General features: G+C 34.0%; 1 protein-coding gene across 5 annotated transcripts in view; it reads left to right on the forward strand.

Annotated features, from left to right (window-relative positions):
• ARAP2 (ArfGAP with RhoGAP domain, ankyrin repeat and PH domain 2) overlaps positions 1-19,991 on the forward strand; it is a 177,107-nt gene that overhangs the window by 112,279 nt on the left and 44,837 nt on the right. For 4 of the 5 annotated variants that reach the window (XM_030800960.1, XM_030800962.1, XM_030800963.1 and 1 more), the window contains exons 21-26: positions 2,576-2,788; positions 6,331-6,436; positions 9,973-10,120; positions 11,582-11,650; positions 14,131-14,205; positions 16,958-17,075. In XM_030800960.1, the coding sequence (XP_030656820.1) occupies positions 2,576-2,788; positions 6,331-6,436; positions 9,973-10,120; positions 11,582-11,650; positions 14,131-14,205; positions 16,958-17,075 (729 nt within the window). The remainder of the gene's footprint in view (positions 1-2,575; positions 2,789-6,330; positions 6,437-9,972; positions 10,121-11,581; positions 11,651-14,130; positions 14,206-16,957; positions 17,076-19,991) is intronic. The other variant, XM_030800964.1, reaches the window with a different exon arrangement.

Here is a 19,991-nt window from a genome sequence, read left to right on the forward strand (position 1 = left end):
TATCTTTATATTTATATTCAGAACATTGGGGAAACCTCAATGCTACCAGCATGTATAGAAGAAAGATTTGACAGGAACTTAGAAAATACCCAGTGATTATAGGATGCAGATGGTTTCATGGTAGCAATTATTTTGAACCCCCTGACCTGTGGGTTAAAATCTCAAGACCAATTTTCTGTACTGTTTGTGTCATTGTGTCAAGGTTTGAACTTGACTGAGTTCATACTATGACTTTTAGGGCTTTAATTTTTAAAAAGTAAATTACACTATTTCTTGGGGAAAATTATTTCAGTTATATAAACAAAATTATGTTCAAGTTATTTTTCAGTTAACTTACTTGAGTGCCAGCTATTAGAAATTCATTCAGCTAGGGCTATACTATCTCAAACGCTTAGTCAGTATTGATTTTTGTAGAAGTTGCTTATTCTTGCATTTAAGCAGTCATTTATTGAATACGTGCTGAGTAGTTCTAGGCACTGTGTAACTGCTGGATATACACAGAGATATGTCACAGAAAATAAGACATAATTTTTGCCTTCTAGAAGTTTGCAGATTTATGAATAATAGACAAATACATGAGCAGTTACAAGTCAGTATATAAAATGCCCTAGTAAAGAGGTTCAGGGGGTGCTACCAGTGCCCATGGTGTAGGGGTAAATTTCACCCAGAGAAGGCGTGGGAACAGAGAGACTCATGGGTAAAGCACAGTGCTTACCATAAGCCCTAAGAGAAAATGGGAGCTAGTTAGGAGAAGAGGATAGGGATTCCAGGAGGAGAAACAGTGTGTGCCAAGATACAGAGTCGCAAAGTTTGTGCTTGGAGCTTTGTGGTATTAAATGTGGCCAGAGCTTAGTGTGAGACGAAGGAGTTGATCAATATAAAAGGCAACAGGTTAGGCCAATTCAGGTAAGGTTTTATATAGCAAACTAAAATCCTCAAGCTTTGCCTCATAGGCAGCAGGAGGGCAGTATTCAGATTTTTAAGCTTGTTGGTAACACATACAGACCCGAATTTTAGATCATGCTGTTATCATTGTTGAGACACACAGAGGGCTTCATAAGAATATGGGCAAGAAGTTGTGACAATGTAATAAGAACTCAGTGCACAAGTAATAACATATGGGATGGAAAGGAGAGGACAGTTCTGAGAGTGAGATCATGATGAAGAATCTATGTGATGCAGTACTGCATTTTTTGTTTTTAATGTGCTGATTGAGAAAGAAATACTCTGACTTGTAAAGTGCTAGGGAGAAGGCCATACCATATATTGAGGTAGAGAGGAACAAGATAAAGAACATTGTGGGGGTGGAAGGTGAGGTAGTAAACAGGGCAGGAGAATTAATTCCTTTGGGTTATTTTGATTTGCCATAAGATGTATGGGGGTGTGTGTGTGTATGTTGCATGTATATGTAATGGTATGTGTGTGTGTGTGTGTATGTGTATATATATACACACACACATGTGTGTATGTGTATATATATATACACACACGTGTGTGTGTGTGTGTGTGTGTGTGTGTGTGTGAAATCATGGAAATTAAAACCTGAGTTAAAATGTTTATGTAAAAGCGATGAGGTTGGATGGGTTCTCACCCAGTGGGCAGGAAGAGAAGAAAATTGAGGAAGGATCCCTGGAATGACCAGTAAGTATTAGATGAGCAGAAAAAGTTAGAAGACTGAGAGAGCAGTCACAGAGGGAAGGGAGAAAAAAGAGACATGAAATCATGATGTCATGAAAGTTATGAGGTTAAAAGAATTTACAGGGATTCGTTCAGAATGTCAAATGCTGCAAGGAGTTCTCCCTAGATAAAAATTGAAAAGCCTCTAGAAAAAAAAGAACGTTGTTAATATTATTGATGAAGGGTGACCCCAATGGAATGGGGATTAGGCAGAGAAGCAAGATTGTGTGGTCAAAGGATTAACAGGCATGTGAGACAGTAGGAAGAATAAATATAGGAAACTCAGCCTGGTTGTGAAAGGAACAGGGAAAAGAAGCCTGGGAGGAGGCAAGGGAGGCTTTTGGGGTTTGAATTATTGTCATTGTCATCATCACTCTTCCTCCTAACCACTGCTCCTTTTATTTGGTATGGAGCACTTCATGAATTAGTAACCATGAAAAAGAGGTAACCCCACTCTCCATTGGAAATAAGGTGAAGATGGGAGCGTACAGAAATTAATATACAATATGGGGGCGGGAGGTTGATGACATTTATACCAGAGAGCTTCACTTTTGTCAGTGAGAAATGGAGGTAAGATTTTGCTGGGAGACTAAGTGAAGATAGGGCACTTTAAGTAAAAGAACATTTGAAAAAGATACTATGGAGAGCGGGAGGAAGGACTGATCAGGGGCTTGCCAAAAGCTGAGGCTGCAATGCTTTGCTCATTAGGTTTACATTTTAAATACTAAAATGAGGGGTAAAAAGCCTTTCCTGCTCATGCATGTTTATATCATCTCTTGCATAATGATTTCATCATCTTACTCCTCATCTCAACACAAACATTTGTTTTGTTTTTAAAATATCAAACTGGCTTTTGAATTTAGACTTTTAAAATATAACTTTTTTTTTTAAAACAAAGGTTTAGGATGCAAATTTATCTATCAAAAGAATGGTGATCCTTTGCATATAAGTGAACTTCTGGAGAGTTTCAAAAAGGATGCAAGAAGCTTTAAATTGAGGGCTGGAAAACATCAGCTTGAAGATGTGACGGGTGTGTTGAAAAGTTTTCTCTCTGACATTGATGATGCACTGCTTACTAAGGAGCTCTACCCATATTGGATCTCTGCTTTAGGTAATATTTATACAGATATATGTAGATATATATGTTTGTCTGTATATATATAATAGATCATAATACATACTTGCCTTTTAATACTTAGACTTTAAAAATCTTTGATAAGCTGAAATTTTAATTGAAAGAAACAACGTACATAATGGCTTAGAACAGAAATTACATAAATATCAATAGCTGTTTCTCTCTGCAAGAGAAATTCAAAATATTCACTAAATCCTTTGGTATATACTTAGTTTTCAGTGGCTATCTTAGTGCATACTTTGCTTCAACTTTGGAATGTTACAGTCAAGTCCATGTGTGCTACTAATTTCTCATTAAAAATAAAATGAAGCATTTACTACAGGATTCATTTTGCAAGATTTTCACCTATGACTCGTTTGTGTTTCTTCTATTACGGGTTCTACATCTTTAGTGTATATAACAATTTTTTTAACTTTTGCTTCATTTATTCTAGATTTCATCTAATGAAATAGAGTTTTGTTATACACTGTAAGAAAAGCTAATTAAGAGATGACCCTAGAAAAGGAGTTTATTAAATCCCTCATGGGTCAAATTAATTTAGTAAAACCTGTTTTTAACCTCTGATGATTTAAAACAAGTCCTTTTATTGAAACATTACAATAACAGACTTAAATATAAGCATTGCCTTTAATTCCATGCTTTTACTGAAGCTACTTTTATTTTTCCATATTGTAGTCCTTTTCTCCACTTTTATAATTTATGTATATGACATTTTTATTTTTATTAATAAACCATAAGCATTTCTCATATATCTATAACATTTTACAAATGATAATTTTCATTTCTCTTTTGTTCTAGGTTTTAAAACTTACTTTTGAATTTTTCCATAATTATAATATGTTTGTCTCATATATTTAATCTCTTTCAAGATTTGGAAAATGGCTTCTGAATCTGGTCACATGGCATTCCTCTATTGAGAAGTAATTTTCCTCATTGAAAGTACTTGTTTAATCTAAAACAAGTGATATATTTAAAGAGATTAATGTTGAAAATTATCCCAAGAATGACCCTAGTTAGTGTCAGCAGGAGTAGCATTATAATGAAAATAAAGCTTCTCACGATATAACTACCTTTCAGAAGTCTTTCATTTGCCTTCTCATGTTTCTCAAATCAGTAGGGTTCACTGTAATCACAAGAAGAATTGAATGTATAATTTTCTAAGATATAAAATACAGAGATAAATACATTGCTTTAAGCTCAGTTACCTTGCAACCCTCATTTTTGTTTTAAGAAAATTGTATTGAAATGTATGAAGCTGTTTAGAGTATCTCTACTTTAGAGACTTATAATTTGTCTGTATTATAAAATTGGTTATCAGTAGTACGTGGCAAGACGGAGCACAGTGGCTCATGCCTATAATCCCAGCATTTTGGGAGGCCAAGGCAGGAGGATAGCTTGAGGCCAGGAGTTTGAGACCAGCCTGGGCAACCATAGTGAGACCTTATCTTCACAAAAAATAGAAGTGTTAGCTTAGGCGTGGTGATGTGCTCCTGTAGTCTCAGCTATTCTGAAGACTGAGGTGGGAGGATCACATGAGTCCAGGAATTCCAAGCTTCAGTGAGTTGTGATGATGCCACTGTACTCCAGCCTGGGTGACAGAGCTGAGACCCTGCATCTTAACAACAACAACAACAACAGCAACAAATATGTATTTGCTAAAGTTGTCAAATTGAGTGACAAACAAGTCTTCACTGTTGTCAGTCTACGAGAATAAGGTAGTCAGCAGGGGTAGGAGAGTGTCAGAAAAGAATGCGTTCACCTTTCACTTGCATGTGAATTCCTTGAGAATTTATTTGGAGAAGGCTTTGAATACTGGGTCAGGTAACCTTTAACTCCTTTGCTTTTGCAAACAGTGTGGTTCAGCCAGACCCTTCAAAAGTGGTCATGTTGGGCCTGAAAAGAATATACCAGTACTCTCTGAGTGAATTCATAAAACTCTTTTGAAGTACTGTATACCTGAGGTAGAGAATGCCTTATAGCTGTGTACCACCTATATTTATATGACATGCGATCTGTTCTTCTAGGAGGACTGTTAAATTATATGTTTAGTTGAATTGCTCATTGTATTTTCTATATGGCCTGAAATCTTTCCTGAGTTTTACTTTCAGTTTATTTAGCTTTATTTTAAAATATCATCTATTTTATAAGATGTGTGAAAATATGCATACTAGCATGACTTTTTGTTTTAAGCATAGTAGTGTTAAATTTTAAGGAATAAATGTAAATTCTCCTACAGTTAGAAACTGGATAATGCGAGGATAAATGTTTGGATTATACTAGGAATTATACATAATTAATTTCCAGTAATGTCTTTGAATGTAATTTGGGTGTTTCCCCCTCTTTCTTATAGAGAGTCATCTACTGGTGCACTTAATTCAGTACACTCATGTGTATGGTTATTGATTTCATGTACAGGCTAAATCAGTACAAAAGAGATATCACTTGCACTTTTGAATAGTAGTGCACTTGAAAACTGTGTCATACAGAGTTTTTTACCTAGCCAGGGATCCTGATGTCCTTTACAAGTGACTTTGTGCTTTTAAGACATCATTAGTGTGCTGCTGATTTTCTGTGAATAGAAGAGGTGAGGCTAAGCAAGAAATAAAATAGTCTTGTTTCTAAAGATAGTTGCGAATTGAGAGGAAATAATAAGTGCGGTCTCCTTGAGTTACCAAGTCAGCACAAGTGATTTATTTGAAGAATGATCTATTTCCACTTCAGGTAGTATAGGCTAAACTGTCACTGCACGCCCTCTACAGAGAGTCTAGATCTTTGGGGGTTCCTGTCTCTAGTTTCTCCAGATATTTGCCTTCTTGGAGTTAGGTGAGTGGAGGGTAATTCCTTCTCATCCTCCTCTCTATAAACCAACAAATTTCTTTTCACGACCAAAGCAGGAGGTATATCATCCTCTAAATCCAGATTGTAGTTATTAAGGCCTGGGCTTGACTTCTTCCATTGCATTCTCACCTTTTCAAAAGATTTGAAAGTACCCTTTACCTGCATCGAAGGGGTACTGTATAGTTCATAGTTCCGGGATGGTTCATAGCTTTGGAAAGATTTTTGTAATTTCATGAGAAACAAAAATCAGAAATGTCATTTTCAAATACAAATGATAAAACATTTCCATAGCCAGAGTTAAAATACTTTTGGCTTAACTCTTCAGTTTGTACTCCAGTTTGAGTAATTAATTGAATGTATTCCTGTTAAGTTGAAGTTCAGTATTCCATGAAGTAGAAGATAAAAAAATATAATCCCACCTAACCTTCTATTTTAAAAGTTCTTTATTTTAAATTACAAATTATAAGAACTAGAGCACATAGTGCTGGAATGTTATGTAAATAAATGCTTTTCCAGATTAATAGGCAATTACTTTAGAACTTTGAATGATTGTCTACTGAAACCTGATTGTATCACTTATTAAAATGCATTTGTTTGTGACTATTTTATAATACTGCTGATAGACAAATTCATAACATAGATAATTAGTTTAGATCTCAAGATTGTTTTTTTCCCTTCAGATACGCAAGATGACAAGGAAAGAATTAAAAAATATGGAGCATTTATACGTTCTCTTCCAGGGGTCAACCGAGCAACACTAGCGGCTATCATTGAACACCTGTATAGGTGGGTAGATGAATGAACTTTTCTAGACATTTCAAACACAGCACTCAATAAGTCATTATTTCTTATGTGATTGTGAATCTTTCTACATATCATAAGAACTCATCTTGGTCTCTCTTTCTGTAATTGTCGCATTTATAGATAAATAGCACTGGGAATTTCTTAATCAGAAATAATCATATTCAGTGTCCTCAAATGCATCTGATACATAAGCAAGAATTTTAAAACTCACTTGGTTTGGAAGCTGGAGAATAAAGGATGTGCAGGGACCAGAATTCTGTAACAAGAATCTGTCTGTGATGACAGTATTTTCTCATGGTGGACATTTCTTTATTATCAGTTTATATCTTACCTGAGCTTTATGTTTTGGTATCAGGCTATTGATCCAGTGAGGAAATTTTAAAAATCAAAAACAATTTTCTATGTCAAGGCATGAAAGTCTCCTTGCATTTGGGAAGATATGAGGAATATAATGGTGACTTTACAAATGAGGTCTGAAGGATGAGGACATTTGAAAATAACCTTTTAAGTTAAAACTAGTTTTTTTTAAATCTTAGCAGGAATTATTACAAAAACTTAAATAAATATAAATTGTGATTAAGGAATATATTGTAGCTCCCTGAATGGATGAAATACTCTCTTGAATAAATTTCTATAAAGCTGAATTTTGCTAAAAGTACCTTCTTTGCAGTCTCAATTTAGAAATCTTTCACAATTTGCATTCTTTCCTCTTGTTCTTTTCTTTCCCAACCACTACTCTCATTTATGTCAGCTCCATTATTGTAAAACTGATTTTCTTATTGCATCATACAAATATAGTCTACATTATATAGTCCTATCTCTATGCCTATGAGATGTTGAGACAAACTTTAATATAGAGAATTTTAGCATGCAGCATGGAATTATAGAGGATAAATTGAATGATTCCTTGTGTGTTATGGTCCAGGGGATGCTTCTATGCTTCAGATTTAAAGGGACATGAACTGGGCATGAAAGAAGAGTATGAGAGATGAGTGAAGGATAATGTCTGGGACATAGGAGTACTAGAAGATGAAAGAGTTATAGTTGGCTGGCAGGAAGTTGTGGAGGGCTTTGTAGGTCATGCAAAAACATTTGGATTTTATCCTTTAAGTGATAAGAAGTAACTGATCAAATGTTTTAGGATAATAATCCCTGTGATGGTATTGTTAGGGAAGATGTAGCATAGGGACAGATTAACTAGGAAACAGTTTTGTTGAGTTTCTGGTGAGAAGACCTGGGGGAGAAGGGACTGGGCAAGCTGAATATGGAACACTTGGAAATGTTACCACCTCGGAGCAGAGAAGTAAGGGAAGAAAAGGAAACACTATATTACACCTATTTTGTCCCAGAAACTAAGACAGCCACTTAAACTAAAGACAAGAGAGGTGAAAAGTACCAAAGGGGATGATATTGCAGAAGGAAGTCTCAAGAAATGCAGCAATGTCCTTAAAGATAACGTCCTTAAAAGATTGAGAAGTAAATTTGGATGAGGACAAGTTGATTTAGCATTTAATTCAATCCCTACCCTAGCTAAAAGAGCATTTCCTGCATCAGTAATATCCTCTTAATTCCATTCACCAGGTGTTTATCATGCACCACAATATGATTAAAGAGTTTCTGACCGTGAGATACTTAGATTCTAGTAACAGAGACAGACATGCAGATAAATGTTCCAGATGTTTACAGTTAAGTGTACTGTAAAAGCATAGGCATTGTTTTGAGAGGAGAGTTCACAATTATTACATCCTCTTCTATTAAATTCCAGTTCCTTTTGCATCTTGCAAATCATGTGTGATGATTGCACTTGCACCATCTCTGCTATGCAATTTTGTATTTTATTATGAATTCCCTACATTAGCATATATATTGCTATCATATTTATTCACCTTTTCTTGTAGCTACCTGAATCTGTGTTCTTCATAGATGGGAATGTCTAGCTTAGTCTTACTACATTCATTTGATAAAGTTACTATATTCATTTGATTGAGTGTGCAACTTACAGTTCTCATCTGTTACGTTTTTAGCAATGTAACTTTCCCTTTCTTAGGGATGATGCTTCAGGGCGTTGTTTTGGGTTTTTTTTGTAAACTTTTAAGTTCAGGGGTACAGTGTGTAGGTTAGTTACATAGGTAAACTTGTGTCACAGGGGTTTGTTGTACAGATTATTTCCTCATCCAGGTATTAAGCCTAGTACCCATTAGTTATTTCTCCTGATCCTCTCCCTCTTCCCACTCTTCACCCTCCATTAGGCCCCAGTGTATGTTGTTTGCTATGTATTCTCATCATTTAGCTCCCACTTATAAGTGAGAATATGCAGTATTTGGTTTTCTGTTCCTGTGTTAGTTTGCTAAGGATGTTGGCCTCCAGCTCCATCCATGTTCCTGCAAAGGACATGATCTCATTCTTTTTTATGGCTGCATAGTATTCCATGGTGTTTATGTACCACATTTTCCTTAGTCTGTCATTGATGGGCATTTAGATTTGATTTCATGTCTTTGCTTTTGTGAACAGTGCTGCAGTGAATATATGTGTGTCTGTATCTTCATAATATAATGACTTATATTCCTTTGGGTATACCTAGTAATAGGATTGCTGGGTTGAATGATATTTCTGTCTTCAGGTCTTTGAGAAATTGCCACGCTGTCTTCTACAGTGGTTGAACTAATTTATACTCCCACTAACAGTGTAAAAGCATTCATTTTTCCCCATAACCCCTCTAGCATCTGTTATTTTTTTTGACTTTTTAGTAATAGCCATTCTGACTATTGTGAATGTGAGATGATATCTCATTGTGGGTTTAATTTTTTTAAATTACTTTGTACTTATTCATAAACAGTTTAATAACTCTTTTAAGACCCCAGTGTTATAGCCTACTGATTGAAAGAGTTGACTCCTTTGTTCATTTCTGTTCATTACAAAAAGCCATCCTTAGTTATATCCAAGAAAAATGTAATTGCATTTTAAAGTAGTCTACTTTGTGATAATATTTTATTTGGAATAACTGTATGGACACATGGGCCCAGATATTCCTTCTCATTTGATTTCCATTTTCTGGAAAATTTAGCCCAGCTTTGCACCTGGAATTTGGAACTGTCAATTATATGTCTAATGACCTACCTTTTTTGCCTGCTTTCTACGTACCTCCTGCCCCATTTCCTCCTCTTACGCTGCAGCCCCACAAGTCATTTTATGCCATTCTGCAAGCATACTTCTATGCTTTGGCCACAGGTTGTTTTATAGTTTGCAATTGTTTGCATATGGTCAGCCCTTTCTCTAAATCAACAATTAAGTATGACTTTGTAACTTTTACTAATCTGTTTAACAGTACTTTTTCTCATGTTCTTAACTAGATTATAAGCTACTTAGAAGAAAGAACCATGTGTTTTTAAGTCACCACTTTATCTTTTATATCAGAGAATTCCAATATTGGTGTGTTTAAAGACTGATAAACTGGCTTTCTGTTCTATGAAATTTCCAAATCGAAGTGTATCATAATAAACTATGCTTTTCTCTGACAGGGTTCAGAAATGCTCAGAAATCAATCACATGAATGCCCATAATTTGGCCTTGGTCTTTTCATCCTGTTTGTTTCAAACGAAGGGACAAACTAGTGAAGAAGTGAATGTAATTGAGGACCTAATTAATAATTATGTAGAAATATTTGAGGTAATTATTTTGTATCTTGCCCTTGTTAAAATGGTTATAATGTCACTGTTTGCCAACAAATATATATGTTTTAGGGTGTTATTATTCAGATCTTTATTAATATTTAGAAATACATAAAATAAGGAATAGTCTTTTTTTAAATTATAGATACAAGTAGCTTTTAAGCTATAGTCATTATTTAAATTTGGTTGCATTTAAAACTTTTTACCATCTGATGTCTGTTTGACAGAATATTTCTATTTATAGGATTTTTGCATGTGTTTTCTTTTTCTTCATGTGTATGAATTATATCTACTTAGAAGTATGAAGTTATAAAATGAACAATTCATTAATAAATACCAGACTCTTAAATTCTGCAGTTGGAAGCCCTTTGGTTTTTTCTTTTGGTTGTGTCCCCAACTGGAAACAAATAACATTCTAAAATATTATTCTATGGCGTTTTACTAAGTCATCTATTTTAACTGACTTTTTAATTTTCCATTTTATAAAGTTAATATTTTCATGTTTCATCAGAAAACTGTTGGAATAGGCATGATTTCTTGGTTCAAAGAAGTAAAAATGGAGGAAATAAGCCCAGAATTCAAATTGGTGGATTTGGGCAAAAGGTCCAGTTCTATTATATAACTAGTTCTAGCACCTCAATTTTGTCATTTAACCTTTTGAACATTCCCTTAAATGGTGTTTATGAGTCCAGTTGTTTTCCAGAAGTATGGCTATACCACATGAAGTCAAGAGGATTAGTGTAATTGGTTACCATTGTAGAGTTCCTACGTTCTTATTATAATCACTTACCATAAGACAAGAAAAAGGAGCTATTTTAATAAAACAAAATATCACAGTCTGTATCTTAATTCACATAGGAATAGACACCAGATCGTGGGATTTTCTTTACTCTTTGATCTCCTCTTTACTACTTTCTATATGTGTCCACTGTTTTTGATCAATAGCAACTTCTTTGCAATAATCTGATGCTGAGAAAATAAAGATTTAGAAAAACATGATGTGTGGCTTTACATTCTGTCTCTATTTTCTGTATTTGTAGTTTTCCATTAATAAAATGGTTATCTTCATAGTTATGTTAAAGTTAAACTTTACCTAAATGATGGAAATTTAATAAGCACCTAATGAACGTTTCAGTTTGATAAATGAGCTTTGTTTCTCAACCTACATAAACTTAAGCCAGTCATCAGATCCTTTGCTTAAGTTTCCTAAGAAATATGACTTCCATCAATGCAATTGCAGCCTGAAGTAGTATCATCGTAAAATATTTTGAACTTTAGGATACTTTATCTTGTTGGCTTTATTTCCAACCTAGCTGTGTGAGGTTGTACTGATTCCGATGGCCATTCTCATTTATTTTTAAGTTGTTGGTATTTAAATTCCTGAAGATTACATGAGGATGAGTGTCATCACTCTTCATATTCTACATTATTAGAATGTCCCGAATTATATTTTAAACAGGTTAAAGAAGATCAAGTCAAACAAATGGACATAGAAAATAGCTTTATTACCAAGTGGAAAGACACCCAAGTGAGTAGTAATAGTTAGATCTCTAAAGAATTAAACAAAATAAAAACTTCCATTGTAAGTAAAGACATTTGCTGTGTGTATTTTCAAGTTCCTATTTTAAGCAAAGTAAAAGTAATGAGTGAAAAAAAAAACTAAGTAAATTGGTTGTGTAATTCTGCAACCTGATACATATATGCAAAATATGTTAATGTAAATTTTTAAAAATAGAGAGAAAATCAGTTTTAATTTACCTTTCAGGGTTTTCTTTATAAAATCAACTTTTGTGTATAAAACCATGACTGAAAATGCTAATGGATTTCAAAGGAAGCATTTAAAACCAAAGATATACTTAGAGTAAATTGAAAATTCAGACAGCCTAGTGATTCCTTCTATTGTTATTTTGAAACTATAAATTATTTCTTATATGCTTTTGCTTTGCATGCTTTCAGATGATTGTATTAATGGAATGCATCTAATGTGATCTTTGTAACACATTCTAATTTTTGTCCTAAGTTGACTTTTCTATATCCTGTCCTGTTTTCCTCAGTCATATTATACTGGATTTTTGTGTTCCGGTTGCACTATGCTTGTTTGGTGAATATCACTGGAATTTCTTAAGGTTAATGATTAATCATCTTCTAGTAACTGGGAGTTAGAGTGGATTCAGGGTACCAATATAAATGATAGAAATGGATCAGATGTGCTCTCTTTACAGATACATAATGAGGCAAATGCTTTTTTGTTAGTCAGACACCAAATTCTCCTCAGTCCTGAAACATCCACAACTAACTAGAGGAGTCATTGAAACTGTCATTCCATATAAAGAAAATAGAGGAAGGCCTAGATCAGTACTAATACTATGATATTAATGAATTATTTTCTCCATTTTGACCCAGAGTAATTATGCAGCTTCCAAAGGAGTTAGCTTTAACCTTAAAAAATCTAGGTCATTATCAATTATCTTAAATTCTCACTTTTTTTGGGAGCGGGGAGGAAGACTTTAGTCATGAAATAAAGGATTGTGTGAGGCTGAGAGATAACCTTTGACCACACTATCTACACTGTTATTAAAAAAGTTTGAGTATCCTTTTGCATTTTTTATCTTTTATATTCATATTACAATAAAGAAATAAGTTTTGAATGCTTTCAGTTCAGTCTGTATATAAAATAATAGTATTTGGAAAAGATAAGTAAAAGTCTGGGAAAATCTGTTTTTTTACTTAAATTTTTCCTCTAATCCATTTAAAACTGTCTTCTGGAGTTTTTTTTTCTGACATTCAGTCTCTTTGTCTTACCCCTGTTTGAATTTCTTACCTATTCTTCTTTTTTATTTCACTCTATGAGTTCTTTGTATTTACTTTTTTAAGTTTTTTTTTTTTTTTTAACTTTTTAAGTTTTAAAATGTGTCCTTCCTGGAGAGAGCTGTTTTTGCAAACATAGTGAAAAGCAAAAGTGTCAACTGTGTCTTTTCCTTACTGAAATGTATCTGTAGCATTGAAAGTCAGGAGGAAAAACTGGAAATAAGCTTTTCTAAGCCTGTAATGCCAGAAAAATTAAGGAACTTTTTCAAAGTTCATCTTTAATGTTTTCCCCAAAGTTTACTCATTAGATTTTATGCTGAGGTGAATTTAATTTGAGAATGATTTCTTGATTATGATCTTTTTTATTTAAATCAGGTGATATTGTTTCTAATTGGTTACATAACTTAAGGGAACTTCTGAAAAAAGTTACTCAAAATATTTTTCATAGATTCATTTGGTTCTTTGTTAACCTTCTATACTGTTAATCTGTATAGTGATATGATATCGTAAGGCCTTTTATTTTCAGGCTTACATCTTCTTCACTTTGTCTGTCTTTTGGGATATAATAATGACCTAAATTAGTACTTAATTCTTGGCCAAAGATAATTAAAAACTTCTTTTTATTGTCTGCCACATTCCGTGAATGACCTCACTTTTATTTTTCTTTCTAAATTTATGTTATTTGTAGTTTTAATATAGCTCTGACCTAGTTTATCCTCAAAGTTCAATTTTCGGGCATATCTTCTCTTTAAAAACGTAGCAAGCCGTATTTTGCCTTTTAAATATTGGTATCATGCACACATTATAGCTTGAAGCAAAACTTCATGTGTTTTGTTTTCACCCCTCATTTTGTTTATCCTGTTAACGTACATGCTGATGGCTCCTACAACTTCTGTTTTCGCAGCCAGCATGTTTCCATTGTAGCTAGATTCTTTGAGGGCACTAAGCTCTTGAGTAAGAGATAAAAAAGAAAATCATTGTGATTGTTGTTGCTGATTGTAACATTTGTGTAAATGCCTTGTCCTTAACCATGTCTGGAAATGGGCACATCATGCTTGCGAGCAGGGGAATTGAGCTTGTTTCATTCATTGTTATAAAATATTCAGAAATATGACTGAGGCTTTATAACTGTCTTCAGTTTCAAATGTGTGTTTTTACAACATATTTATCTGTGTTGTTTCTACCTCTGCCCTTTTCTAGGTTTCCCAGGCTGGAGATTTGTTAATTGAAGTATATGTAGAAAGGAAGGAACCTGACTGTAGTATTATAATTCGGGTAAGTTCTAAAGGTGGATGTAAAGAGGACTGTTGGAAGTCATAAATGTTAGCATTATTTTATATACTTTGAATTTTCCATTATTATATTTTATGTTACCTCTCCAGTTCAAACGACTGACAACATAGACTTTTTATACTGATATCCCCCAGGAATTCTGTATTTTGATCGTTTGGAAAGAGAACATCTTATGTGCTTTGGATTACGTGTTAAGATTTTCTTCAAGTTCTGGAAAATACTCCGAGCTTAAATACTTGTTCCTCCCCTTCCTAGCTTCCTAACGTTAGACAAGTTATTTGCTCTGAGCCTCAGTCTTCTCACCTGTAAAATGAGGAAAAATCACAGTATTACATCATAGCATTGATGTGAGGATTCAGTAAGATAATGCATGTAAAACCCTTAGCACATTGCTCAGCATGTAAGTGTTTAATAAATATTACTACTAGTGCTGTTGCAATTAATAATAATCTCTCACCCTTGTTTTCTATACTTTAGCATCCAATCTTCCAATTTATTTGAATATAACTCTGGGATATTTATTTGGATAACTCTTTTCTCCCTTGAGAGTACTGATCATTTGTGATGAATTAAAAATAGATGTTTGTCATGCTACTATATTTAGTAATTTGTCTGCCTTACAGATAGTAACTGATATTTCAGCTCGCTATTTGGTAAGACTGTTTTATTTGTATGAACAATAGACATTGTGCCATGTAACAGAAATTTGGCTTTAGCTACTTATCTTTTTTAAAGTCCAGGATTAAACAGAGTCACAACATTAGATATATTTTGATTTTAAGTTTTGTGTTTCTAATGATTATGAATTGTAACTATACACCATTAAGTACATTACTTAGTACATGAAGCTGAAATATTAATACTATAATTATAGGTTTTGTCTTTATGAGGCATTTGCCTTGCCACTCCTTGGCCATGTCATATTTCTTATACTGAATGCATAATGCTGATCATAAGAGATCTGAGGAACTAGTAAAGGCCAATTAGCACAAGTTCATCACTAATGCTGGAGGAGGTATTCAAAGCTTATGACTTAAATCTATACGCAGGCTCTTTAATAGTGCATTTTAATTTTGTCTTCTAAAGTCACAACAGAAGTTATAATTGAGCCAAGTTCTTATGTTATCCGGTGTGTTTAGATAAAGGACTTTCCAGTTTCACCTATAGTAACTCCAAATGCTCTTTAGAAAATAACAAAAACTATTTAAAACCAATTACATAGGTTTTAATGCTTACGATTCTGCAAAACCCTATAGTTACATTTATCTCTGCTAATTATTACCTCAACCCATGGAGGTAGATGAAGCAGGTGATGTTCCAAGTTTATAAGAATGGAAACTGGGAAGTAAGAATACTAAGGCCAGAAATACAAACCTGGGTCACCATAATCTCGACTGGACGTTCAGTATCCTGATCTGCATATTGTGTAGAGTGATAATTTCCCAAGTGTGGAGTTTTAGGTGTTACTAAAGAGGAGCTTTTGGTCTCTCTTGACGCAAGGAATAGAGCTCTGGTCTTCCTGTTTCAGACCAAGGTGCTTCCTGCTGCCTGTTTCACAAATGGGTTTCTCAATAATTTATTATTTTTTTAAGAAAGGGCTAGCCTTAAAAATATTGTATGTTCCTGCAGATCAACAGCATCACTGAAATGATTCGTCTACTCCATACTGCTTGATGTTCTCTATTATTCCTAGATGCCATAATGTTTTTTTTTCTTTAAAGTTTATATTTCTTTGGGCTTTTCTGAATAGAAAATAATGGACTTAATTGTAAAATTATATTCCAAAAAAGCACTAAATTTCATAAAATACAAAAGGTAGACTTTGTGAGTTACCTGCAGTGAAATAGGTTTTTTGTTATTTATGTATGTGCAGTATGCTTATGAGCAATTATGGGCAGGAGAAATGGAAACAAATACATATCTAAAGAACTTTCAGTAGAGACATCCTTTTACTGAAAATGTGCAAACCAAGGTGCAACTGCAATATTATAATGTTTAAAACATCATTATAACTAAATTCTAATTGAGGAAAGCCATTTTGCTTTTGGCCAGCATGCACTTAAAATTGGCATAAGCAAAAACAAAAAGAAACAAATAAAAAATTCCAAAAGTCCCTGAAGAGGTGATGTGCTTATACAGTGGCCTCAGGCTTTGGGACTTCTGTAGAACCGACCCCCAGGTTGGCACTGCAGACTCTGACATCCGCCCTGGAATCCTGGTTCCAGCATACTTTGGTATCCCACCATCTGTCACTTGGCATGGTAGGGCACACCACAGACTACCAAGACCCTGGAGCTTTTTGGCATGACTGATAGCCATCGACTGTGTGTAATTTAGAATCTAGGCTGAATAAACCAAGTCACTCTACACTCTTAATTATAGAACTGATGGGTACAAAGTTTTACATTTAGACAACTGTTGGATTCATTGTCTGGCGAAGGTCATTCCACATGTAATTCGGTACATTCTTTCCTTCTGAGTGGTCTAATTGCTCAGTAAGTGATTAAAAAATTATCTTATGTCTATATTGTAATCTCTTTTTGTACTTATGTACATTTTATGGAAAAGATCTGAACATGCTGTTTTCTGTATGGGATTAGGGAAGCTGGTTTTAACCATGCTCAAAATAAATTCAAGATATCATTAAATGGTGGATGGGGAATATTATTGACCTAGCATAAGGCTACTTCTGTGTCTAACATGTTTTTTGAAAAAAATATTACTTCTCTTACAGATATCTCCTGTGATGGAAGCAGAAGAATTAACTAATGATATATTAGCAATAAAAAATATTATTCCTACAAAAGGTGATATTTGGGCCACATTTGAAGTCATTGAAAATGAAGAGCTAGGTAAGTGATTTTTATGATAGGGATTCTTAAATTACTTATACTGTAAAAAAGTACTCTTTAAGACAAGACTTTATAAACATTTTATGTCTTAACATCTTGTTATGATTTCTTTTTACCTTAGTGCATGTGTTAATATATATTTGAGTTGCCTTTTTATGATTTTACTCATCAAAATAATTATATTACCTTATTGACTATAAAAATACAGTGCAAGACTTTAGGTATCTCTTTTGCTGCCTCAGAAAAGAAGACCTTTGTTTATAAGGACAAGCGATTTGATTTGGTACAATATTCTGAGTGGTATGAATTACTGTTATTTAACAAGAGCACTATTATTTAACAAGAACAAGGAATGTTGATTTAAAATATTGTTTATTCTATAAAATAATTTTAAAAGCAGCAGAAGCTTCATTTTTGTCTTTTTCTTTTTCCTGTCTTTAGTGGATCAAATATTTTGTTGTCTTTCATCTCCAAGATGCCTAGGGATAAAGGGAGCATTTAAAGCACCTTGACTACCCCAACAGTCAAGTGCTGAATGAGCTTAACATTTTAATAACACCATGTGGTTTCAAAGACCTCCAGAAAAAAAAAAAAGATACAGAATGTCTTTGTACCTTCACCATCTGTCTAGCTGCTACCTTGCTACCTACTAAGGTCTTGGGACACTTTGGAGTATAGCTGCCAAACTGCCAAAAGGAAAATCTTGCCACCTTCAAGCTTAGGATAAAAATTAAAATTCAATGTTTAAAATACCCCGTAGTGTGTTATTAGGAGTGCTGCAATCAGTGATAAAATGAAATGGGATTGTCAGTACTTTGTCTTTATGTTTTTATTCCTGTATTATGATTGTACACAATTCTTTAAAATTTAAAATGTTTCAATGTTATTTTTAAATATACACTGTCAAGATCTAATGACTATGGTACTTTGATGTCAGTTCACAGTGTCTCCCTCAATCGTTCTCAGTCCTCCTCATGTACAGAAATACCCTGGCAAATGACTCCTGTTACCCACCAACTGTCAAGTCCCCAGATTCACATCTGGGTTCACTTTACCTAACCTTTTATGGCATTTATTGTTAATGACTATTCCCTTTTTATCTGATGATCTTCACTCTGTTTTCCACAGTGCCTGGATTCTCTTCATGATTTTCTGATCATTTTACCTCTTTTGTAGATTCTCCTTATTCTGTTTTCTGGGTTTTCCTTGCTGCAACCTCCTTTGTCATCTTTCCTCATGTTACCTGTGTTTTATTATTATTAGATAATCTCTTCTATTTTTTGTGCTTTGCTAACATGTATGAAATGATGTTTCCCAAATATACCTTTGTTCTTCTTCCATCTGGCTCACACTATTACCTCTTTTAAAACCTAGACTAAAAGTTTTATTGTACTTTGTCTCATTTCTCTTTATAGTACTTATTATCTTGATTTGTACTTGTCTCTTGATGGGGGTTCCTTGGAAAGTAGGAACAATCCTGTTTTTTTTTAAATATCTAGTGTCTAGCGTAGTGCCTAGTATATGGTAGCCATAAAATCTATTGAATAAGTGAGGCATGATTTTGTATGACTCTGTGGTACAAGGGTGACAAAGTTTTTTATTTTTCATCTTTGTTTAATTTTAAAGAATGGGTCACTTGGTTACCAGCTTTATTATATTTGTACATAAAGGTTGACTGTCAGCATTATTGCCAGAAATATCTTTCCACGTTACAAATTGGTTTACATTGTTCCACCACGTAAAACCCTTTTATTATTTCCTCATTGCATATTCATCCTTCACAAACTAAGTAAAATGTCTCTTCCTTCATGATGTTCACACTGATTTCTTATCATTTGTTTAAAAATCTGTAATACTGTATACTATATGACTTATAGAATAGTAATGTGTATATACCTGGTTCTGCCCTAGACTATACTTTTTTTAGGGCATTTACCATGTCTTTTAGGCTTTATATTTTTGAATGCTTCTCATAGTGCAGTTGATGTGGATCAAACTTCACAAAAGCCTTTTCAACTGAAGTGGGGCCAAAAAGTAGATGCATTCTGGACCTGAGTGATATGGATTGTGGTTCCTGGTATAGATGCATCCAAATGTGGGAGGCACATAGACAAAGATCTCTACCTGTAGATTAGGAACCATGAAGAGATCTCAAGGCCCTGTTTAGTGCCTGGACAGATGATTGTCTCCTACACGCTTCTATTTCTGTTGCTTTTTAAAAGTTTGATAGCAGAATACTAAATTGTGGGCTTAGGGGTAGGCATCCCCTCCCTACCTCCCTTGCCCTCTCAAAGTTTGAGTACACTAAAGCATATCTGTGTGCCACTGGAGCTCTGTATCTCTGGCTACTGGCCATCCTAAGAGGAGCAAGCAGGTGGATGAGGATAGGAAGTAATTATATATAGCTAGAAGACGGGTTCCATTATACCAAGAAACATTGTTTTGAAATTTTATCTTGAGCGATCAAGGGATGTTTACCCTCAGAATGACTAATTATAAACTTGTATGTGATAATTAGTATATAAAATGCTAAGATTGAATTGGATTTTTTCTTATTTTTACTTCTAATTAAAATAAAGTTGTCTTTATGCCAAGATATCTAAAAAACTAGGAGACATCAAGTTTTGATTTGTGAATATGTCAATGTATAAACAAAGAAGTGTGTCATGTACACCTAGAAAGAATACACTTAGAGTTAAGAATTCAAATTTGTCATGGTCTTAATGTTTGGTTAACTGTACAAGTAGAAATTGCAGGAAGAGAAAACCTCCCAGAGGAATAATGGTAGGAGAGCAACTAAAGGGCCTGTGGTTATGTGGGTTTACTGAAGCCAGTGGAACATGTGTGTACCACATGTTGAAAGCTTTATATCTAGTAACATGCAGGGAAGATAAAGTGAAATATGAGAAGGAGATA

The sequence above is a fragment of the Nomascus leucogenys genome, chromosome 20 (genome assembly GCF_006542625.1).
Source record: "Nomascus leucogenys isolate Asia chromosome 20, Asia_NLE_v1, whole genome shotgun sequence".
Classification (NCBI taxonomy): domain Eukaryota; kingdom Metazoa; phylum Chordata; class Mammalia; order Primates; family Hylobatidae; genus Nomascus; species Nomascus leucogenys.